This window comes from Sebastes fasciatus, chromosome 16 (assembly GCF_043250625.1).
Source record: "Sebastes fasciatus isolate fSebFas1 chromosome 16, fSebFas1.pri, whole genome shotgun sequence".
Lineage (NCBI taxonomy): Eukaryota > Metazoa > Chordata > Actinopteri > Perciformes > Sebastidae > Sebastes > Sebastes fasciatus.
Window position 1 is genome coordinate 31,779,418 of NC_133810.1, and position 20,325 is coordinate 31,799,742.

At 39.7% G+C, this 20,325-nt stretch overlaps 2 protein-coding genes, 1 long non-coding RNA gene and 1 pseudogene across 12 annotated transcripts in view; 3 read left to right on the top strand and 1 right to left on the bottom strand.

The window, feature by feature from the left end:
* LOC141752673 (protein NLRC3-like) overlaps nucleotides 1-20,325 on the top strand; it is a 782,294-nt gene that overhangs the window by 141,826 nt on the left and 620,143 nt on the right. Inside the window, exons 6-7 of the mRNA XM_074610793.1 lie at nucleotides 7,944-8,093; nucleotides 8,441-8,557. Coding sequence (XP_074466894.1) covers nucleotides 7,944-8,093; nucleotides 8,441-8,557 — 267 coding nt within the window. The remainder of the gene's footprint in view (nucleotides 1-7,943; nucleotides 8,094-8,440; nucleotides 8,558-20,325) is intronic.
* LOC141752706 (uncharacterized) overlaps nucleotides 1-20,325 on the bottom strand; it is a 47,624-nt gene that overhangs the window by 13,607 nt on the left and 13,692 nt on the right. The gene's annotated exons all lie outside the window — the stretch shown is intronic.
* LOC141752690 (uncharacterized) lies at nucleotides 1,260-4,359 on the top strand. Of its 10 annotated transcripts, XM_074610827.1 has the most exons (3): nucleotides 1,260-1,436; nucleotides 1,509-1,544; nucleotides 1,578-2,893. In XM_074610827.1, exons 1-3 carry the CDS (start codon nucleotides 1,263-1,265, stop codon nucleotides 2,187-2,189), a joined length of 822 nt encoding a protein of 273 aa, XP_074466928.1. In that variant the 5' UTR covers nucleotides 1,260-1,262; the 3' UTR covers nucleotides 2,190-2,893. The 10 variants fall into 10 exon arrangements, with proteins under 10 accessions (XP_074466928.1, XP_074466919.1, XP_074466920.1 ...); XM_074610818.1 differs by adding an exon at nucleotides 4,058-4,359 and having other exon boundaries at nucleotides 1,260-2,648; XM_074610819.1 differs by adding an exon at nucleotides 4,061-4,359 and having other exon boundaries at nucleotides 1,260-2,648.
* LOC141752701 (NLR family CARD domain-containing protein 3-like) lies at nucleotides 9,927-19,172 on the top strand (annotated as a pseudogene).

Sequence of the window (20,325 nt, forward strand, 5' to 3'; positions counted from 1 at the left end):
TAACCATGATGCATATATATAAATAAATATAAATATATATATATATAAAAATATATATATATAAAATATATATATATATAAATATTAAAGGTCCCATATCGTGCTCATTGTCAGGTTCATACTTGTGTTTTGTGTTTTTACTATAACAAGTTTACATGCTGTAATATTAAAAAACAACTTTATTTTCCTCGTCCTGTCTGCCTGAATATACCTGTATTCACTGTCTGTCTGAAACGCTCCGTTTTAGCTCATTTCAAAGGAATTGCGTTGCTAGGCAACAGCTTGGGTCCATGTTTACTTCCTGTCAGCTGATGTTATTTACATACACTGCAACAGGAAATAAACTGAGACACATTTAGAATGTTTACGTTTAAAACCGTGTGATGATCTAAATATTGTATATTTGTGACATCACAAATGGACAAAAATCCTGACGGCTTGTTTCAAACACACAATTTCTGAATACGGGCTGTGTGTATTTCTCCGTTTATTGAGCGTTTTGATAGTTTAACAGTATTTATATAAAGCACTTAAACCTGCTTTATACTATAAAAGACATGAAAATCTCACTTTTTTAAAAATGGAACTTTAAAGCATGTGTATCAAAAGCATTCATCACATAAGTGGTGTGTAACAATATATACATACCAGACTCCATTCAGAAAACAAGCAATTTAAAAGTTGTTTGCTTGTCGTCATGGTAACAGACCTGTCAAAGCATGAATTTAGACTTTTTACTAATCAGCATCATTGTGTAGTTATTTCGGCTTCACTTTTAATCCGTTTATTGTATTATTATTATTACTATTTTGGCAAAAACAGCTGACAGCCATCGACCTGCTATCAGCTGTGTTTGTTTACTCGGAAGTTAAATTGGCCAACCCCGCCGTCCTCAGCCAATCCGCAGCAGCGACGTCATCGAAGGCCAGCCAATGAGAACAGCACCTCTTAACAAAGATCCTCAGAAAAACCAAGAGCTCTCACTCTCCATTACTTTAGCCACACCATATTACCTGTACAGTTTACTAACAACATAAATACACATAAATAACAGTTTGTCTGTCTTTTAAAGTTTTCTTTATATGTTTCTTTATATATATATATATATATATATATATATGCCGCAGAGTCTAAGTGAGACACCTGAGACAGGTGAGTCCAGTCTAAGTGACTTTACGTTGTCCCTTAAGTTGACTACAGTTGACTCTAAGTTGTTTTCCTCAACGTTGATCTACGCAACGTTTTTTTTTTTTAAGGTGAAGATGAAGGTGAAGATGAAGGTGAAGAAGAAGATGAAGAAGATGAAGATGAAGATGAAGATGAAGGTGAAGGTGAAGAAGAAGATGAAGATGAAGGTGAAGATGAAGATGAAGAAGAAGATGAAGATGAAGATGAAGAAGGTAAAGAAGAAGAAGAAGATGAAGATGAAGATGAAGGTGAAGAAGAAGATGAAGATGAAGATGAAGATTAAGGTGAAGGTGAAGATGAAGGTGAAGAAGAAGATGAAGGTGAAGAAGAAGATGAAGGTGAAGATGAAGATGAAGGTGAAGATGAAGATGAAGGTAAAGAAGAAAAAGAAGATGAAGATGAAGGTGAAGATGAAGATGAAGATGAAGAAGAAGATGAAGATGAAGATGAAGAAGGTAAAGAAGAAGAAGAAGATGAAGATGAAGATGAAGATGAAGGTGAAGAAGGTAAAGAAGAAGAAGAAGATGAAGATGAAGATGAAGATTAAGGTGAAGGTGAAGATGAAGGTGAAGAAGAAGATGAAGATGAAGGTGAAGATGAAGATGAAGGTGAGGATGAAGATGAAGGTGAAGGTGAAGATGAAGATGAAGGTGAAGGTGAAGATGAAGATGAAGGTGAAGGTGAAGATGAAGATGAAGGTGAAGGTGAAGATGAAGAAGAAGGTGGAGAAGAAGATGAAGGTGAAGATGAAGGTGAAGATGAAGAAGGTAAAGAAGAAGAAGATGAAGGTGAAGAAGAAGAAGGTAAAGAAGAAGAAGATGAAGGTGAAGATGAAGGTGAAGATGAAGAAGGTAAAGAAGAAGAAGATGAAGATGAAGGTGAAGATGAAGATGAAGATGAAGATGAAGATGAAGATGAAGGTGAAGATGAAGATGAAGATGAAGATGAAGGTGAAGATGAAGATGAAGATGGAGATGAAGGTAAAGAAGAAGAAGAATTAGTAAAGATTTGATAAAGTTCTGTGGCCAGTGTTTAATGATTTAACCGTGGTTAAGTTTGGTTTTTAGCTCACATGTATGAAGGTGTAATGTGTTTGAGTCCAGCCTGTTTGTAACTAAGAGCCGCGGTGGGTTTTCTTCTTTTCGCTGCTCTGCTGTAGAGGGAGGAGACGAGAAGTTAGCTCTCTGGAAGAAAAGGAACATAAGATCCAGACCTGGGGATTTTACAACGTGGTGTCTGAAACCTGTTATCTGTTGAAATAGGCCGGACTGTGAGAGAGGTGTGGTGGTGTGAAGGAGGAGCAGAGCGGTTCCACTCTACATAGATCTCTACATAGATCTCTACATAGATCTCTACATAGATCTCTACAGCCAGGAGCTACCGTGGCTGATGGACTACAGATCTGGATTCTGGACTCCAGGCCTGAGCGGGACTTGGCTTTCATTCCTCCTATCACACCAGTAAGATCTTTCCATCATTTGGGATTGGGAAGACCTCCTCTAAAATGACTTTTGGACTGAGCTAAAATAAGGACTGTAGTTGTGCACAGCTAAATTAAGAGACTAAAGCTGCAGCAAAAAAACTTCAACATTTTCTGGGCATATTTTTTATTTTAATTTGATGTATTCATTTGTTATTGTTTTCATTCTGAGTTAATGTGGGGGTTGATTGTTGAAAGTTTCAATAATATTGGTACAGAAAAAGAGTGATTGTGTGTTTATGTATTATTTCTCTGAGTGAAGTCGATCATTATCTACAGCCAAAGACCAATTACATATTCAGTGTAAACACATCGTCTTTATCCTCGAACACGGAAATCACTTTAGGATTAACTGTGGTAATCCCAGACCTGGAGATTCATCTCTTTAGTTATTGTTAGAGGCATATTTAGACCTGATTATACTTATATACTTTTACTTAGGTAACATTTTCAAAGCAAGACTTTTACTTGTAACAGAGTATTTTTACAGTGTGGTATTAGTACATTTATTTAGGATCTGAATACTTCCTCCAACACTGCACAGTTGTCAACACAATACGTTTTTATTAATAATCACAAACTGGCTCTGGAAGTAACCTGAGGTAGTTTTTAACAAAACAAAAGTATGATTTTAGCTGTCATTCATATGATATTACATTAGTGCTTTACTTCATAAATCAAAGATATTCCGTGTTTAAAGTAATCAGCTTGTTTAAGGTGAGACAGCTCAGTCTGGGTTCAACTTTAATGGTATATTTAGTTGTAACAGTTTGACTCTGATCAATAAATGTCAGGTTGTCCTGTATAATGTTGATAATGAATATCAGTGAGGTGTTTCTTCAGCTGATAATCATAATTCAGATTGATACTCTCTGATCAGCATCACTGTGTTCATGTTGTTGAGTCTAATTGTCTGATAAATGTTAGTTGTGACACCTACAGTACAGGTACTTATGGCTGAAACCTTGTCTACGTACAGTGCAGGTAAATAACACCTGGCAGGTGTGTCTTCGTTAGAAACAGCAGGAATGTGATGAAGCTGCAGGTGTTGGGAGTTATTGTTCTTCATCTGTGCTCGTTGTGTTTTTAATGCAGTGGGTTTCTTTGCTTCACGGTGTGAATAGTTGACCTCATATCAGTCACACTGATGTGAATACAGACAGTAGAAACTGGTTTATCAAGAAAATCACGTTGAACAAATGTTAAATCTAATGTGTGTCGGTTCACTTTCCTCTGTGACAGGACTACATATATGTAGAGACTGTGATCACTACAGGTTGTAATATTAATATTTCACACTAGTGGACAGTTTGTTCAGGATTTGCACAATTCTTTTTTAAACGTTTTACTGATTTAATTTGAGGTGTTTAAACTGTGTTTTCTTGTCAGCAGCTCAGATGTGGAGGAAGAGGAGCTGCAGGTGGAAACACTCGAGGATGTTGTTATCAGACAGTTTTCCCTAACATAGTTCCTTTTTGAATGAGATATAAACATTTAAACTTTATACTGCATGATCATCTTCTCAGTCAGGCTAGGCGTTATCTGTTGAGACGGTTTCTTTAGTCAATCTGAAACTTGATAGTGTGACACGGAAATATAAATACATCATTGTTAAAGTTACTCATTAACGATAAGCTTCTACTAACTCTGAAATACTGACGTGTGAAATTCAATAAACTAGTAACTTAAACATTTGACTAGTAGAGAATTTGGGATTATATTTCTAAATCCAGGTTGCTGGATATTACTTATGTCTTTTCTCTTTTTGTAAAAACAAAAAAAGCTGAAACATGAAATAGTGGAAGAAACATACAAATATAACAAATAAGAAAATGATATAATACATTTCAAAATGTAGGTTCTTGTACTAATTGAGCAAGGAAGATGTGTCATTTCTGGCTACTGTGTTTAGATCATGAAAAAGACTTGCAACTCAGAAATTATTTTATTGTATTTAACTAAACTGATTTATTGACATGATTGAGATAACAAATGAGATAACATCGGACCAAAACTCATTTTAATTCAACCTGTTCAAGACAAACGATATTCTCAAAAACACACCGTGTTAAAAAGATGCACACACACACACACACACAAATAATTAAAGGAACATTAAAAGAAATGTATAAATTAGTAAATAATAAGACTGCACTCTTCCACACTAGCTCTAGAGGTCATCATCATATATGTTCAGTTCTTCATAAGCTCTGAGGAGACACTTGTTGTCCTTTCATTAGTCTTAAAGCACTTAGTGGAGCGGAGAGTGGAAAAATCATGCAAATAGTGATACAAGCACCAAATGTGGCATGATGATTCCAGAGGGGACACTGAGCAAATATACACGATCGGCCACTTGAAAATCCAAGATGGTCAATCCAAATTGACCTGCTGATAATGATTTCTCTAATAGAAATTCATCTACTTGGTCGATTTGAGTGAACTTGGTGTCAAATTATATGTTTTCTGGCATGCTGGATCTAATTTTGATAGTTTTAACATTTTTTTTTACTTCAATATGGCGGCCATTTGGTGTCTGCTTCCTCATGACAGCATGGGGTCACAGCATCCAGGGACTTCCTATTGTTGCTGATGGCTTTGTCTCATTGTGTCGCAATGACCGTCAAGATATTTCAGCTTCACACACACACTTTCTCGGCGGGAAAATGAATATCAAGTCACTCTTAATGTCATTCATGTTGATACCAAACACAATATTTTCTCTTGTGAGAGGAGCAAGTAGTTGGATTTTGGTTGACAGTGAGTCCTGCAAATCTTCCCAGAATGCCGCAGAATATATAGAGTGGAAAAACAGATGATCAGTAGTTTCAATCTCAGTCTCACAAAAGTTGCAGTTATTGTGATCAACATTAAATCTCAGTCTTAGCAATTCATCGGATGGATAAATATTAGACATTATTTTGAAATGGACTTCTTTTGTCTTGGGGCTTACGGCGTGGACACACATACAACGTCAGCAGCACGTGGCAGCTGCGTTACCTGTTGAAAAAAGTAAAGACTTAATTTTAAATCAACACTTCCTGCTTTCATTTCAAAATAAAAGCCTCAAGTGTTTTTTCTGTGGACAGAATTCCTTCATTTGTTAACACGAGGCTTTTATTCTGAAATATGTGCCGGACAGTGTTGTAGAACATGCAGTGACTTGGAGAGCTCCATGAATGAATATAGTACAGAGTTTTAATTGTGGATTATAACTATTATTTACAAATTACCACACGTTTCTGAACCTTGCTCTGTCTAAAATAAATATAAATGACATTTATTATGAAATGGCCATTAAAAGGCAAACTCTATATAGAAAGAAAGGGCTGACATCAGCAGCAGAAACGCAGCCGACACGCAGCTGGTGTGAACACCCGACGCGTGAATCATGCAGCCAACACGCCACGCAACCGCCACGCGCTCCTGACGTTGTATGTGTGCCCCCGGCTTATGTGATGTATTTAGATCTCCATTTCTTAATGTCTGAATCTGAAAATAGTTAGATGATGTTGTTTCTGTTTGATCGTATTGGGTACAGTATGTTGGTCAGGTTTTTTTGCATCCAGAAAATCCTGACCAATAACGTGAAGCACAGGTAATTCTATTGGACTGTTTATCTGTGTTTTGGACCAGTCGTCTAACTGGAACAGGGATCGCCCTGATCATTTTATTAAACTGGGCACGTGTGCAAACTGTATTATATGTTGAGCAGAAGCTTCCCCAGGACAGCAAGTATCCCTGATCATTCATTAGATGCATTATTGACCAGATATTTGTATCCATCCAATGCTGTAAGTAGAGAGATTTACCGTTACATAACACATATCTGTTGTTCCAGATGGGGGTTTGGTGTGGGGTGAAATTGTATGTGTACATGAGTTTCCAGCATAACAAAGCTTGTTTGTGAAATAAGGACAGTTTGACTGGCAATTTTTCAATCTGAAAGTCACATTTAAGAACAAACTCAATACCACCCATTTTTCTGAACAGACTTCTGGGGAGACAATACCAGATACAATCTTTGTTTAGCAGAAAGGATTTTAGCCATTTTCACTTTAGCACCGCATTTAAACATTCAAAATCAATAGCCTGCAGACCACCATCTTTGTATTCTTTAACCATTTCTCATTTCTTAATGTAATGAGCCCGATTTTTCTAGATAAAATTAAAGATTAATTGGTTGATGGTTTTAATGAACTTATTAGGTATGGCCATGGAATATGCAGGATAAATACACCTTGCTAAGGATTCCATTTGAGTTAGGTATGTCCCTCCAAAAACCGTCAGATCTCTCTACAGCCACATATTCAGCTTAGATTTACACTCAAGAATTTGATCTTGTGTGTTTAAGGTCTCACTGATTTGATCATCTTTGGTTATGTATATATATATATAAGGCGTTGTGAGGCTGCAATCATGTATGGTCATTAATTCACATTGATTGTGACTGAGTTTTAAACCTGATGCTTTAGAAAACACATCAATTAACTCGAAGACTTCAGGAATTTGTTCTAAATTTTTCAAGAAGATGGTGGTATCATCAGCCAGTTGACTTACAATTATCTATTGATCGAGAACTCTCAGTTTGATAATATCAGAATTTTTAATATGAATTGCCAACAATTCTGCTGCCAAAATAAATAAGAATGGAGAAATGTTGCATCCTTGTTTAAGTCCTCTATTGATAGTGAAACGAGATGAGGTACCCTGAGGGAATGCTACTGAACTAGTTGTGTCATGTCTGTGAATGAAGAGAGGAGGAGCCACACTGATCCAGGTGATCCAGGCTCATGAGAACAGAGAGGAAACCAGTTCAGTTAGTTATTCCAGACTCCATTTTGAGAAGAGGACCGAGGGCTGACGACTGAAGACTGAAGCAGGGTGAGTGTTAATCCAACATGTTATTATGTTACTGTTAAAGTGTCTGAGTCAGTTTCCTCCCTGTGGACTGTAGAGGAGAGAAATGTTAGAATGAACTCAACAGTTTGATTCATCTGTGAACACAAAGTCATGACTGGCTGAATAATCCTCATTAAAGCTGCTGTAAGCCAAGAAAACAAGCAGAGAGGTAAAGAGAAGTGACCAGGTGGAGCGCTGGCTGCTTTATTATAGTGTGTGTGTGTGTGTGTGTGTGTGTGTGTGTGTGTGTGTGTGTGTGTGTGTGTTTGTGTTTGTGTGTGTGTGTGTGTGTGTGTGTGTGTGTGTGTCTGTGTGATACTTCCTGTTCGTTCAGTCTCGACTGTGACTCTTCCTATCCTGTTTAACCTCTCAGGCTGACTTCAGATCAGAAGATGATTGACTGTGAGGAGGAAGAGGAGGACAGAGCAGAGTCTCTAGTCTCTGACTGTCTGACTATGAAGAGTGACCGGTCAATGGGGAAACCTCCAGAGTTCAGTAATGATCCTGGACCCTCAGAGTCAAAGTAAGAGAGCTGCTACTAACTCATTTATAGGACTCATTTGTACTTTCCTCTGACAATACCATGTTTTCTGTTGATTTTGTGTTTGTATATTCAAATTTATACACAAATGTATTTGCCAACTACAATTGAACAGACTTCATCAAATGACCTCTTCCTCTTAGTGTGTGTGACAGCTGTCAGTCAGCTAGAGAAGATGTAATCTAATCTAAGAAAACAGCTACAAACCTTTAAAGCTCGTTATTGTTGACAGCAGCAGTAGTTTGTGTGTTTAGAGAGACCTTAATGACCTAAAAGAGAATTCATCAAGGATTCATGTGATGTGAATAAAATCATGTTGGTGTTTGCAGAGTTCAGTCCAGACGGAGAGCAGAGTCTCCAGTACCCAGCTGTCTGTCTATGAAGAGTGACCGGTCCATGGGGACTCCTATGGTCTTCAGTAATGAACCTGGACCCTCAGAGTCAAAGTAAGAGACTGTTTCTACTGTAAGCTGACCTGATGGATGATGATGCATTGAGGATGAAGACTAAATGTTCTGCTAACAGATTTATATTCTGATGCAGAACTATTAGTGCAGATACTGTTTCAACCTCAGATGGATCTTAGTCTGGGTTTTATAGCCACAAACTACTGATTGTATTTCTGTAACAAAACACCTGAGAACCTCCATTTCACAATTTACACTTCAAGAAAATATTCATATTTCTGCCTGAACGTTGAAGTCGCTGTAAAGATTTACAACTATTCAAAATCTGAAAGAATGAGCTTCAAATGTGTAATTCATTTTCTCACAATTGTCCTCAAAATACTGTGTTGGTTTGACTTCTCCTAAAATCAGCTTTTTTGAAGTGGGGTTGTACGTATACTCCCGTGTTCTGGGAAGTCAAATTACTGCTTTATGAATGGAGTCTGGTGGCTTTGAAGAGAACGATATAACAGCTACAGTTCCCCGTCACGGCCACGGAGACGGGACCCCTCTGGAGGACGGACACGGAGACGGGTCCCCTCTGGAGGACGGACACGGAGACGGGACCCCTCTGGAGGACGACCACGGAGACGGGACCCCTCTGGAGGACGACCACGGAGACGGGACCCCTCTGGAGGACGGCAATGGAGGCGGGACTCCTCTGGAGGACGACCACGGAGACGGGACCCCTCTGGAGGACGGACCCCTTTGAAACCCAACAGGAAACAACAGCTGTCAGTGTGTCAGTGTGCTGACTTGACTATGACTTGCCCCAAACTGCATGAGATTATCATAAAGTGGGCATGTCTGTAAAGGGGAGACTCGTGGGTACCCATAGAACCCATTTACATTCACTGATCTGGAGGTCAGAAGTCAAGAGACCCCTTTGAACATGGACATGACAGTTTTTCCTAATTAATTTTAATTATAAAGACATGTCTTCACAGGAAGAGGAGTGATGTCTCTGTGGAGGAGCAGCTGTCCTGCTGTGCTTTGTGTCAGGACGTCCTGAAGGATCCAGTCTCTACCAGCTGTGGACACTGGTTCTGCAGACAGTGCATCACCTCATACTGGGACCAGTCTGCTTCATCAGGAGACTCCTCCTGTCCCCAGTGTGGACAAAGATCCAGAACCAGAGCTGGATTGCAGCCAGCCGGTCAGACCAGCACTGTACAAAGTAAGACTCTACATCTGTCTGCTGACGTCTCCATGTCTGAAAACACTACTTGTTCTTTTAATACATAAAGAGTCATAAAAGTCTCACCAGGTTCTGCGAGGACACTAGGGGACGCGCTGCTCCACTCAACTGGCCGTTCAAGCCATAGACATATATACATATACATACACGATGCCTCTGCTGAATCTGGTTTTATCTCAGAACTAGATCTCCTAGTTTGACAGCTTGACAGTTTTGTGAGCCGACGCGTCGCGCTGGACGGGCTCATGTGATTAAAGGACTGTTCCCGCCTTTTCATTTTGAAAGAGCAACGGCCAATGAGGAAACTCCGACACTCGGCCGACCAATCGTGTAACTTCATCCCTCATTCAGTGACAGACTTCTGCGGTTGTAGGGCTGCTGGCCCTCTGCAGTCCAGCCTTGAAGACAGAGACAACAAGAGAGACAGCACGAGCGAGAGGACGATCAGTAGAAGAGAGACAGAGAGACGTAGCGTGACGCTGTTGTGAATGAGAGAAAGAAATGTTATTTTCTGATTGTTTCACGGCGTTAACGTTCTAAAGCAGAAATAAATAACCCTCAAATACTCAACATGATTTACTGTGGAGACGGACGCTTTTAGTTTCACTTTCCTCCTCTGCATTCAATACATCCAACGAGCAGCAGTAAATGTCGTCACAGTGAGATAAAACCAACGTTTATTTTTTTTCAGCGTGTTTTTTAGATGAAACGGGCGACACACTGAACGGCAGACTGCAGAGTGTGTTTACCGCTGAGACCACCAACAGCCCTCGTCACATGTCATGTTGCTTTTTCATACATCAGAGGACTAATTTGCTGAATCTTCACAGGTCTTTAGACCGTAGTGGAAACACAGACAACAGTGGACTGAAGGAACCTTTCAGGTCATTAAAAGTAGTAGGACTAAAAAGTCCCAGGAACTTTTGGTGGAAACCCGGCTTTTGTTAATAAAAACAGGTCCACACAACGAGATATGAACATATCCTGCATTATTTGATGAGTGGATGAGTTTTAAATATTACAGGGAGGAAGGAACAGCCACAGTGAGCTGTTTAGATGAAGAGCTGCAGACGGACAGCTGAGGCTCCGCCTCCTCTGCTGTCAATCAAACATGTACACCGACTGATGCTTCCACTAAAACTGGACTGTTTAACCTTTACTTCTTTTTATTTACTTTATATTGATCACTTCAATATTGGCAATGGAAATAATAAGCAGATTTTCTTTATTTAGTCTCAAACTGTTCCCTTCTCTTTCAGCAGATAGAGGTCTGCAGGAGGTTGTAGATGAACATAAGATCAGTCTGAGGAGGAGATGTGAACGTGTGACTGAAGGAACTGATGAAACAGGAAGTGGAACCCTCCTCAACAGGATCTACACTGAGCTCTACATCACAGAGGGACAGAGTGAAGAGGTTAATACCCAACATGAGGTGAGGCAGCTTGAGACAGCTTCCAAGAAGAAGACCCTCCATGACGCTCCAATCAAGTGCCACGACATCTTTAAAGCCTTACCTGACCAACGGGGACACATCAGAGTCGTTCTGACGAACGGCGTCGCTGGCGTTGGAAAAACCTTCTCAGTGCAGAAGTTCACTCTGGACTGGGCAGAGGGCTTGGAGAACCAAGATGTCAGTCTGGTGGTTCTGCTTTCCTTCAGGGAGCTGAACTTGATCAGAGATGAGCAGTACAGTCTTCTCATGATGCTCCATGTTTTCCATCCAACATTACAGAAGGTCACAGCAGAGAAGCTCGCTGACTGTAAAGTTCTGTTCATCTTTGACGGCCTGGATGAAAGCAGACTTTCACTGGATTTCAAGAACAACGAGGTTGTGTCTGATGTCACCCAGAAGTCATCAGTCAACGTGCTGTTGACAAACCTCATCCAGGGGAATCTGCTTCCCTCAGCTCTCGTCTGGATAACTTCCCGACCTGCAGCAGCCAATCAGATCCCTCCTGCATGTGTTGACAGGGTAACAGAAGTACGAGGCTTCACTGACGCCCAGCAGGAGGAGTACTTCAGGAGGAGAGTCAGTGGTGAAGAGCTGTCCAGCAGAATCATCTCACACATCAAGACATCCAGGAGCCTCCACATCATGTGTCTAATCCCAGTCTTCTGCTGGATCACTGCTACAGTTCTGGACCACATGTTGACTACAGACCAGAGAGGAGAGCTGCCCAAGACCCTGACTGACATGTACTCACACTTCCTGTTTGTTCAGACAAAGAGGAAGAAGCAGAAGTACGGTAAGGGACGTGAGACGAGTCCACAGAAGCTGACGAAGACTGACAGGAAAGTTCTTCTGAAGCTGGGGAGGCTGGCGTTTGAACAGCTGGAGAAAGGAAACATCATGTTCTACCAAGAAGACCTGGAGCGGTGTGGTCTGGATGTCACAGAGGCCTCGGTGTACTCAGGAGTTTGTACAGAGATCTTCAAAAGAGAGTGTGTGATCTTCCAGAAAACAGTCTACTGCTTTGTTCACCTGAGCGTTCAGGAGTTTCTGGCTGCAGTCTATATGTTCCACTGTTACACAAACAGGAACACAGAGGTACTGAAGGACTTCCTGGGAGAAGGATATGTTTATTCAACCCTGGATGACTTCCTGAAGAGAGCCATGGAGAAATCCCTTGATAGTAAAAATGGCCACCTGGACCTGTTTGTCCGCTTCCTTCATGGCCTCTCTCTGAAGTCCAACCAGAAGCTCTTAGGAGGTCTGCTGGGTCAGACAGACAACAGTCCAGGAATCATCCAGAGAATTATCATCAACAACCAGAAGCTCTTAGGGTGTCTGCTGGGTCAGACAGACAACAGTCCAGAAATCATCCAGAGAATCATCAACAACCTGAAGGAGATGAACAGAGATAAAACCTCTCCTGACAGAAGCATCAACATCTTCCACTGTCTGACGGAGATGAACGACCACTCGGTACATCAGGAGATCCAAGAGTTCCTGAAGTCAGAGAACAGATCAAAGAAGAAACTCTCTGAGATCCACTGCTCAGCTCTGGCCTACATGCTGCAGATGTCAGAGGAGGTTCTGGATGAGTTGGACCTGAAGAAGTACAACACAACAGAGGAGGGACGACTGAGACTGATTCCAGCTGTGAGGAACTGCAGAAAAGCTCTGTAAGTCCAGATGTGATTAACTTTATAGATCAGTGTAGATTAGTAGTTTAGTTCTTCAAATATACACACTATAAATTATTCTTAAAATATAATATTCTTATAAATGTTCCACGTGTTTATTACATAAATATGTCAGTTGTATTTTGTCACAGATGTTCTTGAGCTGTTTCAAATGTTGAGTTCAAAATGTTTCAGTACTTTGTGTTTCTAGCTGTCAAGTTAATGAACACTTATTCTATTTATTTATAATAATTGTTACATTTTACAGTTTTTTCTGATTTATGTTTTTGGGTGATGGAGACGACATGTGAACCTGGTAAAACAAATGAAAAGAACAAAAGATCAGCTGTCTGGTGGAGCGCTGGGTCTAACCGGTGTAACGGCAGCAACAGAACGTTTGCCATGTTTCCACAGTTTTAGTTTTCTTTGAGACCAGCTCTGCCATGTCTCGTCTCATCACCCCAAAAAACACATGAACCTCCTAGTAAACAAACCTCTTCTTGTTTATACACCAACATAACATCATAATATTATGTTAATCACGTTGTCATATTGCAAATACAGGCTGGATTTAGCACTGTGACTCTGTCAGCACAGGTTGTTGATGAAGGATACTTTTTATTTTGCCAGAACGTGTCATAATGACAAATATCGTTCTGCTGGTTAGCATTAAATCAAACCAGTTTAAACTCGTACACCGGACCAAACCAGACCACCAGATCATTGTAAAACCCCTGAGTGTGTTGAATCGAGCAATGGTGCATTTCATTGCTCAAGTCAAGTTGTGTTCCATCATCGTGTTTTTAAGTATTTCCTTTTATTCTGTTACTCACAGAAGGAAACTCAGGTGTTTCTCTCTCTTGTTGCTGTAGAGAAGAGTAGTAACAGGAAATACACAGCTTCCACCAATAACAGCGGTCTGATGAATAATATATCTAATTATATAAATGTTTAATTACATACAGGTCTAATATTCTTACACGATCTGTTTAATTTCTCTACCGTTTGGCAGCAATCACTGAATTTTCCCATTTATGGACGTGAACCTGACAGCAGCAGGTAGCTAGCAAAGAGAGGTCATCTTTATCATCTGTATTATTATTACTTATTCACTGAGTTTTAAAAATGATTTTCTAATCAAGAAGGCCTCATGCTAACTTTGTGGAGACAGACCTGGGATCAGATCACACTGATAGACTGGACATTATGGAAGCCTCAATGTAACTACATGCTCTCTCTCTTCATCTGCAAGATTAAAGAAAAACAAAGATTAAAAGTCTGCAGGTTTGAGAGAGAGTGATGAGAATTATTGTTTCATGTCAAACAGTGAGATAAGATTAACTGAACCACTGATGTAAGGAGCAAATGTTAATCAAAGAAGAATATATCAAACTGTTTAGTCATCAAATGCATGAAGTAAATATAAACTGTCCTCTTTCATAATAACATATTTTGTAATCTTTGTGTCATCACAGACTTTCTGGCTGTGAACTCTCAGATACTCACTGTGAAGTTGTGGCCTCAGCTCTGAAGTCCAACCCCTCCCATCTGAGAGAGCTGAACATGAGTCACAACTTCATCCTGAAGGATTCAGGAGTGAAGCTGCTGTCTGCTGGACTTGAGAGTCCAAACTGTAGACTGGAGACTCTGAGGTCAGTTCACTGACTGTAGTTTATGTAGTTTGTAGACACACTCTCTGCACACTGGCTCTGCTCCAGATGGCTCTAGAGAGGGACATTCACGTTTTCACGTCGGCCACCGTAGCTCTCCAACACGCTTGGCACACAGGAGAGGCTTCAGTTGGTTGTAATCTCCTCACCTCACCACTAGACACCAGATCCTCCACACTGGACCTTTAACCACAGACCTTATTTCAGGCATCTAACTAAAAACCCATTGACCTCCAGACGAGGAAACAGGAAGTGCTAAAATGCTGACTCATTTCTGGGTTTTAGGACTCATTCCTGTAGCTCTCTATTTGAACATGTCTAAAGGTGCAGCACTCTTCAACAAACACATATTGCACCAACTCAAAGGCACATAAGTGATGATTATGAACGACACCATCTAACCAGAGGTTTCTATGGTTCTAAGTTATTCCCACGTTCTTTTTGACAGCAGATCTAACTGTGCTCTGTTTTCATGTCAGCATTGTCTAATTATTTGAAGCAAAAACCAAATAAATATTCTGCATCAGAAACATCTTTGCAGGTTCATATTTATTTAAATCTATCTGAATACAATACTCACATGTTCATATGTACATTCAAAGAGTTATTGATGTCTGTCATCATTCCTTCTGTCTGTGAAGCAATCCCCGTTTAACCTGAGTGTTACGAGATGAGGACTAAATCCACCGTCTTGTTGTGTGTAAAATGACCTGTAACGTTGATCTTAAACTAATCGGAGGCTTCAGCAGTCTGAGTTAGATGTATTAGGGCTGGGTGACTTGGACAAAATCAAATATCACAATATTGTTTTATGTAAATGACCAATAATAGAACAGCTAGAAAAGTCTGGTAAGTTCAGAAAATGACATCACTTTACTGTAATACAGCCTTTAAAACCAGGAAGAGACAACACTTATGCCATATCACGATATTACTAGGGCTGTCAATCCATTATAATATTTAAAAACGATTAATTACAAAAGAATCACACATTATTTATCTGTTCTAAATGAATCTTAAAGGGAGATTAGTCTAAGTATTTAATCCTCTTATCAACATGGGAGTGGACTAATATGCTGCTTTATGTAAATGTATGTATATATTTATTATTGTAAATCAATGAACAACACAGATCAATGACAGATATTGATCCAGAAACCCTCACAGGTACTGCATTTAGCATAAAACAATATGCTCCAATCATAACATGGCAAACTGCAGCCCAACAGGCAACAACAGCTGTCAGTGTGTCAGTGTGCTGACTTGACTATGACTTGCCCCAAACTGCATGTGATTATCATAAAGTGGGCATGTCTGTAAAGGGGAGACTCGTGGGTACCCATAGAACCCATTTACATTCACTGATCTGGAGGTCAGAGGTCAAGGGTCCCCTTTGAACATGGACATGATAGTTTGGAGCGTTATTTAACCTCCTTCATGACCAGCTAGTCTGACATGGTTGGTACCGATGGATCCATCAGGTTCTCTAGTTTACTATGATACCAGTAGCAGTAGTAGTAGTAGTAGCAGTAGTAGTAGTAGTAGTAGTAGTAGTAGCAGTAGTAGTAGTAGTAGTAGTAGTGGTCTGACCTGTTTGGTACTGATGGATTCATCAGGTTCTGTAGTTTCAGATGATACCAGTATCTTCACTCTAGCTTTAAAACTGAGCCGCTACAACCTCCAGAAGATCGATTGCGTTAATGCGTTAAAGAAAATGGTGGCGTTAAAACGATTAACTTTGACAACCCTAGATATTAGGATATCCAAAATCTAAGACGATATCTCGTCTCGTATCACAATATTGATATAATATGGATATATTGCCCAGCCTTAGTATGTATCCAGTCAGTATGTTGTGTTTGACAGTTTCCTTGTTGAGCTGCAGGAGGATTAGTAACTCAAAGAGGGAATTTGGTACTAAACAGTCTGTAACTTTGATTTGTCGGACTCAGACTGCTGAATCTTCATATTAGTTTCAGTTGAACTTCTGAAGTCATTTCTTACAGTGTAGTTGTGTTATGAAGGGACCACTTCACAGGAGGAATGATTACTGCCACCAATAACTCTTTTAATGTACATATGACATGTGGCTGTTGTTTACAGACACACTTGAACAAATGTGGACCTTTCCTGTAAATGACATAAACCTGCTAAGCTCCCAGATACAGTGAGAAGAAGGCCATGTAATAAATGAAGTAATGAAGTCCAACAAGTCTGATTTATTATGGATCCTCTAATTCCAGACTTGACAGAGATCAGCAGCTTGTTATTGATGTGTGTTGACATGAACAGCTGTATGAATGTTGTGGTGACATCTGGATGATGTCTGTAGAAGGCTGACATTATGATGATTCACAATAACACAATGACAAAGTCACTCTACTCATTTTAGGGAAAAGATCATTGATTAGGACATAGTGATGTTGAGCTACACATTTAAAACTTGAACACATCTGATAGGATTATAAAGTGATTTTTATCTTCATCATTTAATCTTTATTCAGATTGAGGTGGTGCAGTTTGTCAGAGATCAGCTGTGATTCTCTGGCCTCAGCTCTGAAGTCCAACCCCTCCCATCTGAGAGAGCTGGATCTGAGTGACAACGAGCTGAAGGATTCAGGAGTGAAGCTCCTGTGTGGTTTTCTGGAGAGTCCACACTGTAGACTGGAGACTCTGAGGTCAGACACCATTTTTTACTTGTGTACTGAGATTAATATGATGTGAAAGTTGTGGTGACACTAAACTGCAGACATCAGGATGATATTATACTGATCCACACTGAGTCTCTTAATGCTAAAGTCCATTTTCTTCTTCAGTGGTTTAGTCCATTGACTGTGGCAGAGCTATGATGAGCTACACATTTAAAACCTTCATATATCACAACACCTCACTTCCATATACACACAACTCTTGACTTTCATCATGTTAAAATAAATTATAAAAAAACATAAATATGAAGAATAAATAAATAATCTCTATTTCAGCTATCAGACAATAATAAATATATTCAGTATTTTTTTTTTTCTATAAATGTTATGAAGCTTTATGATGCCTTTACTGACTGAAGAGTTTAAACTGAAGATGCTTTGATTTTATGAATCCACTATTCCTCAAATATATATATTGTAGATGTCTTATCTTAAATATCTTTTGTTCATATTTCCCCAAAATCCATCCTGACATATTTGACATCTTTAGAAACTTTGAGATGTTGAGTTGAATCTTGAATCAGTTTCTGTGGTTCTTATTTCTGTTTGGCTGCTCAACATGAGTTTGTATCGATGGATCCTCTGGTGGAGCTGTCAGAGTTTAAGAGGTGAAGTCACTACGTCTTTATTGAAGTAGCAGCACGTTGTCATTAATATTAATGAGAGCTCTGTTTCACTGTTTGTATTTGACAGTTTTTAACCTGCATCCTGTTGGCTTCAGGTGTTTGGAGTTTACATTTTCTAAACTTCTATGTTCTAAACCTTCTTCAGCTCTGAACACATTATTAAACATTGAATGATTTCAAGCAGGAACGTTGTCTTCTAAACTTACATCATTTATTCTTTATTCAGATTGAGGAGCTGCAGTTTGTCAGAGATCAGCTGTGCTTCTCTGGCCTCAGCTCTGAAGTCCAACCCCTCCCATCTGAGAGAGCTGGAGCTGAGTCACAACAACCTGAAGGATTCAGATGTGAAGCTGCTGTGTTGTTTTCTGGAGAATCCACACTGTAGACTGGAGACTCTGAGGTCAGTTCACTGACTCTCTGTTACTATTATAGATCTTATATGTTTAATTAACAATTGAACCTGATTTATGTACAAACATAACTTACATCCATAAAGTTGTTAATGTCCTTTTCTTCATATTTTCATGTTTCTTGAACTAAATTCAGTCTTCAGTCACTAAAGACTTGTGTTTCTTAAAGAAAGTGTAGAAAATGTCCACTGTTAGTTGTTAAAGTAAATGAATGTTTATCATTGTTGGTAAATGGTCACATCTGGATACAGAAGATCCTCTGAACTAATATTCAGGGTTCCTACGCAGTATGGAGAAGTATGGAATTTGATTTTAGAGAGATCAGCAGCATGTTATTGATGTGTGTTGACATGACATGACATGACATGGATTATAAAGTGATTTTTATCTTCTTCATTTATTCTTTATTCAGATTGAGGAGCTGCAGTTTGTCAGAGATCAGCTGTGCTTCTCTGGCCTCAGCTCTGAAGTCCAACCCCTCCCATCTGAGAGAGCTGGATCTGGGTGGAAACAACCTGAAGGATTCAGAAGTGAAGCTCCTGTCTGATCTTGTGGAGAGTCCACACTGTAGACTGGAGACTCTGAGGTCAGTAGAGGGTTGGAGTCGGTCCATGCTGGTTTCAGCAGTATTGTTGTGATGTGTTTCCTCCGTTAAGCTGTGAGAGGAGAACGGTGACACACACAGAGAGAGAGAGAACAGTCAGCCAATCAGATCAGCCAGAAGCTTGTTGTGATCATGTGTTAGAGTTGATGTGAAGAAGATGTTGTTGTTGTGTTCATGTCTCCAGGAAATAAAGCTGGATTACAGCTGACAGCATCACATCATGTATAGAGACAGTGGTCCTCATCCATCAAACTGTCGTATCATCAACTCTGATCAGAAAGTGTGTGTTCTCTCATTGAGAGATAGAACATCATAGAACCATGGTTACATTTAGTAACCATGTGGTCTTTATACAGACCAGAACCTCTGCTGAAGTCCAGTAATCACAGCTGACGTTTTACTGTTCAGTCTGTGTATGAACATGTGGGACCTTTAAAGAGGACCTATCAGGCTGATGTTCAGCTTCATACTTGTATTTTAGGTTTCTACTAGAACATGTTAACATGCTTTAATGTTCAAAAATCACTTTACTTTTCTTCTCCCGGCTGTGCTGCAGCACCTCTTTACACCCTCTGTCTGAAACGCTCTGTTTGATCTCCTTGTCCAAAAAGACTCCATATTTAGTCGGGCTGTCAAAGTTAACGCGATAATAACCCGTTAACGCAAGTTCTGCTACTGCTACTGCTACTGCTACTGCTACTGCTGCTACTGCTACTGCTACTGCTACTGCTACTGGCTACTGCTACTGCTACTGCTACTACTACTACTACTGCTACTACTACTACTACTACTAGTACTGGTATCATAGTAAATTAGAGAACCTGATGAATCCATCGGTACCAACCATGTCAGACTAGCTGGTCATGAAGGAGGTTAAATAACACTCCTAACTGTCATGTCCATGTTCAAAGGGGTCCCTTGACCTCTGACCTCCAGATCAGTGAATGTAAATGGGTTCTATGGGTACCCACGAGTCTCCCCTTTACAGACATGCTCACTTTATGATCATCACATGCAGTTTGGGGCAAGTCATAGTCAAGTCAGCACACTGACACACTGACAGCTGTTGTTGCCTGTTGGGCTGCAGTTTGCCATGTTATGATTGGAGCATATTGTTTTATGCTAAATGCAGTACCTGTGAGGGTTTCTGGATCAATATCTGTCATTGATCTGTGTTGTTCATTGATTTACAATAATAAATATATACATACATTTACATAAAGCAGCAGATTAGTCCACTCCCATGTTGATAAGAGGATTAAATACTGGACTAATCTCCCTTTAAGGTTCATTTAGAACAGATAAAAAATGTGTGATTCATTTGTAATTAATCGTGATTAAATATTTTAATGGACTGACAGCCCTAGTAATATCGTGATATGGCATAAGTGTTGTCTCTTCCTGGTTTTAAAGGCTAAATTACAGT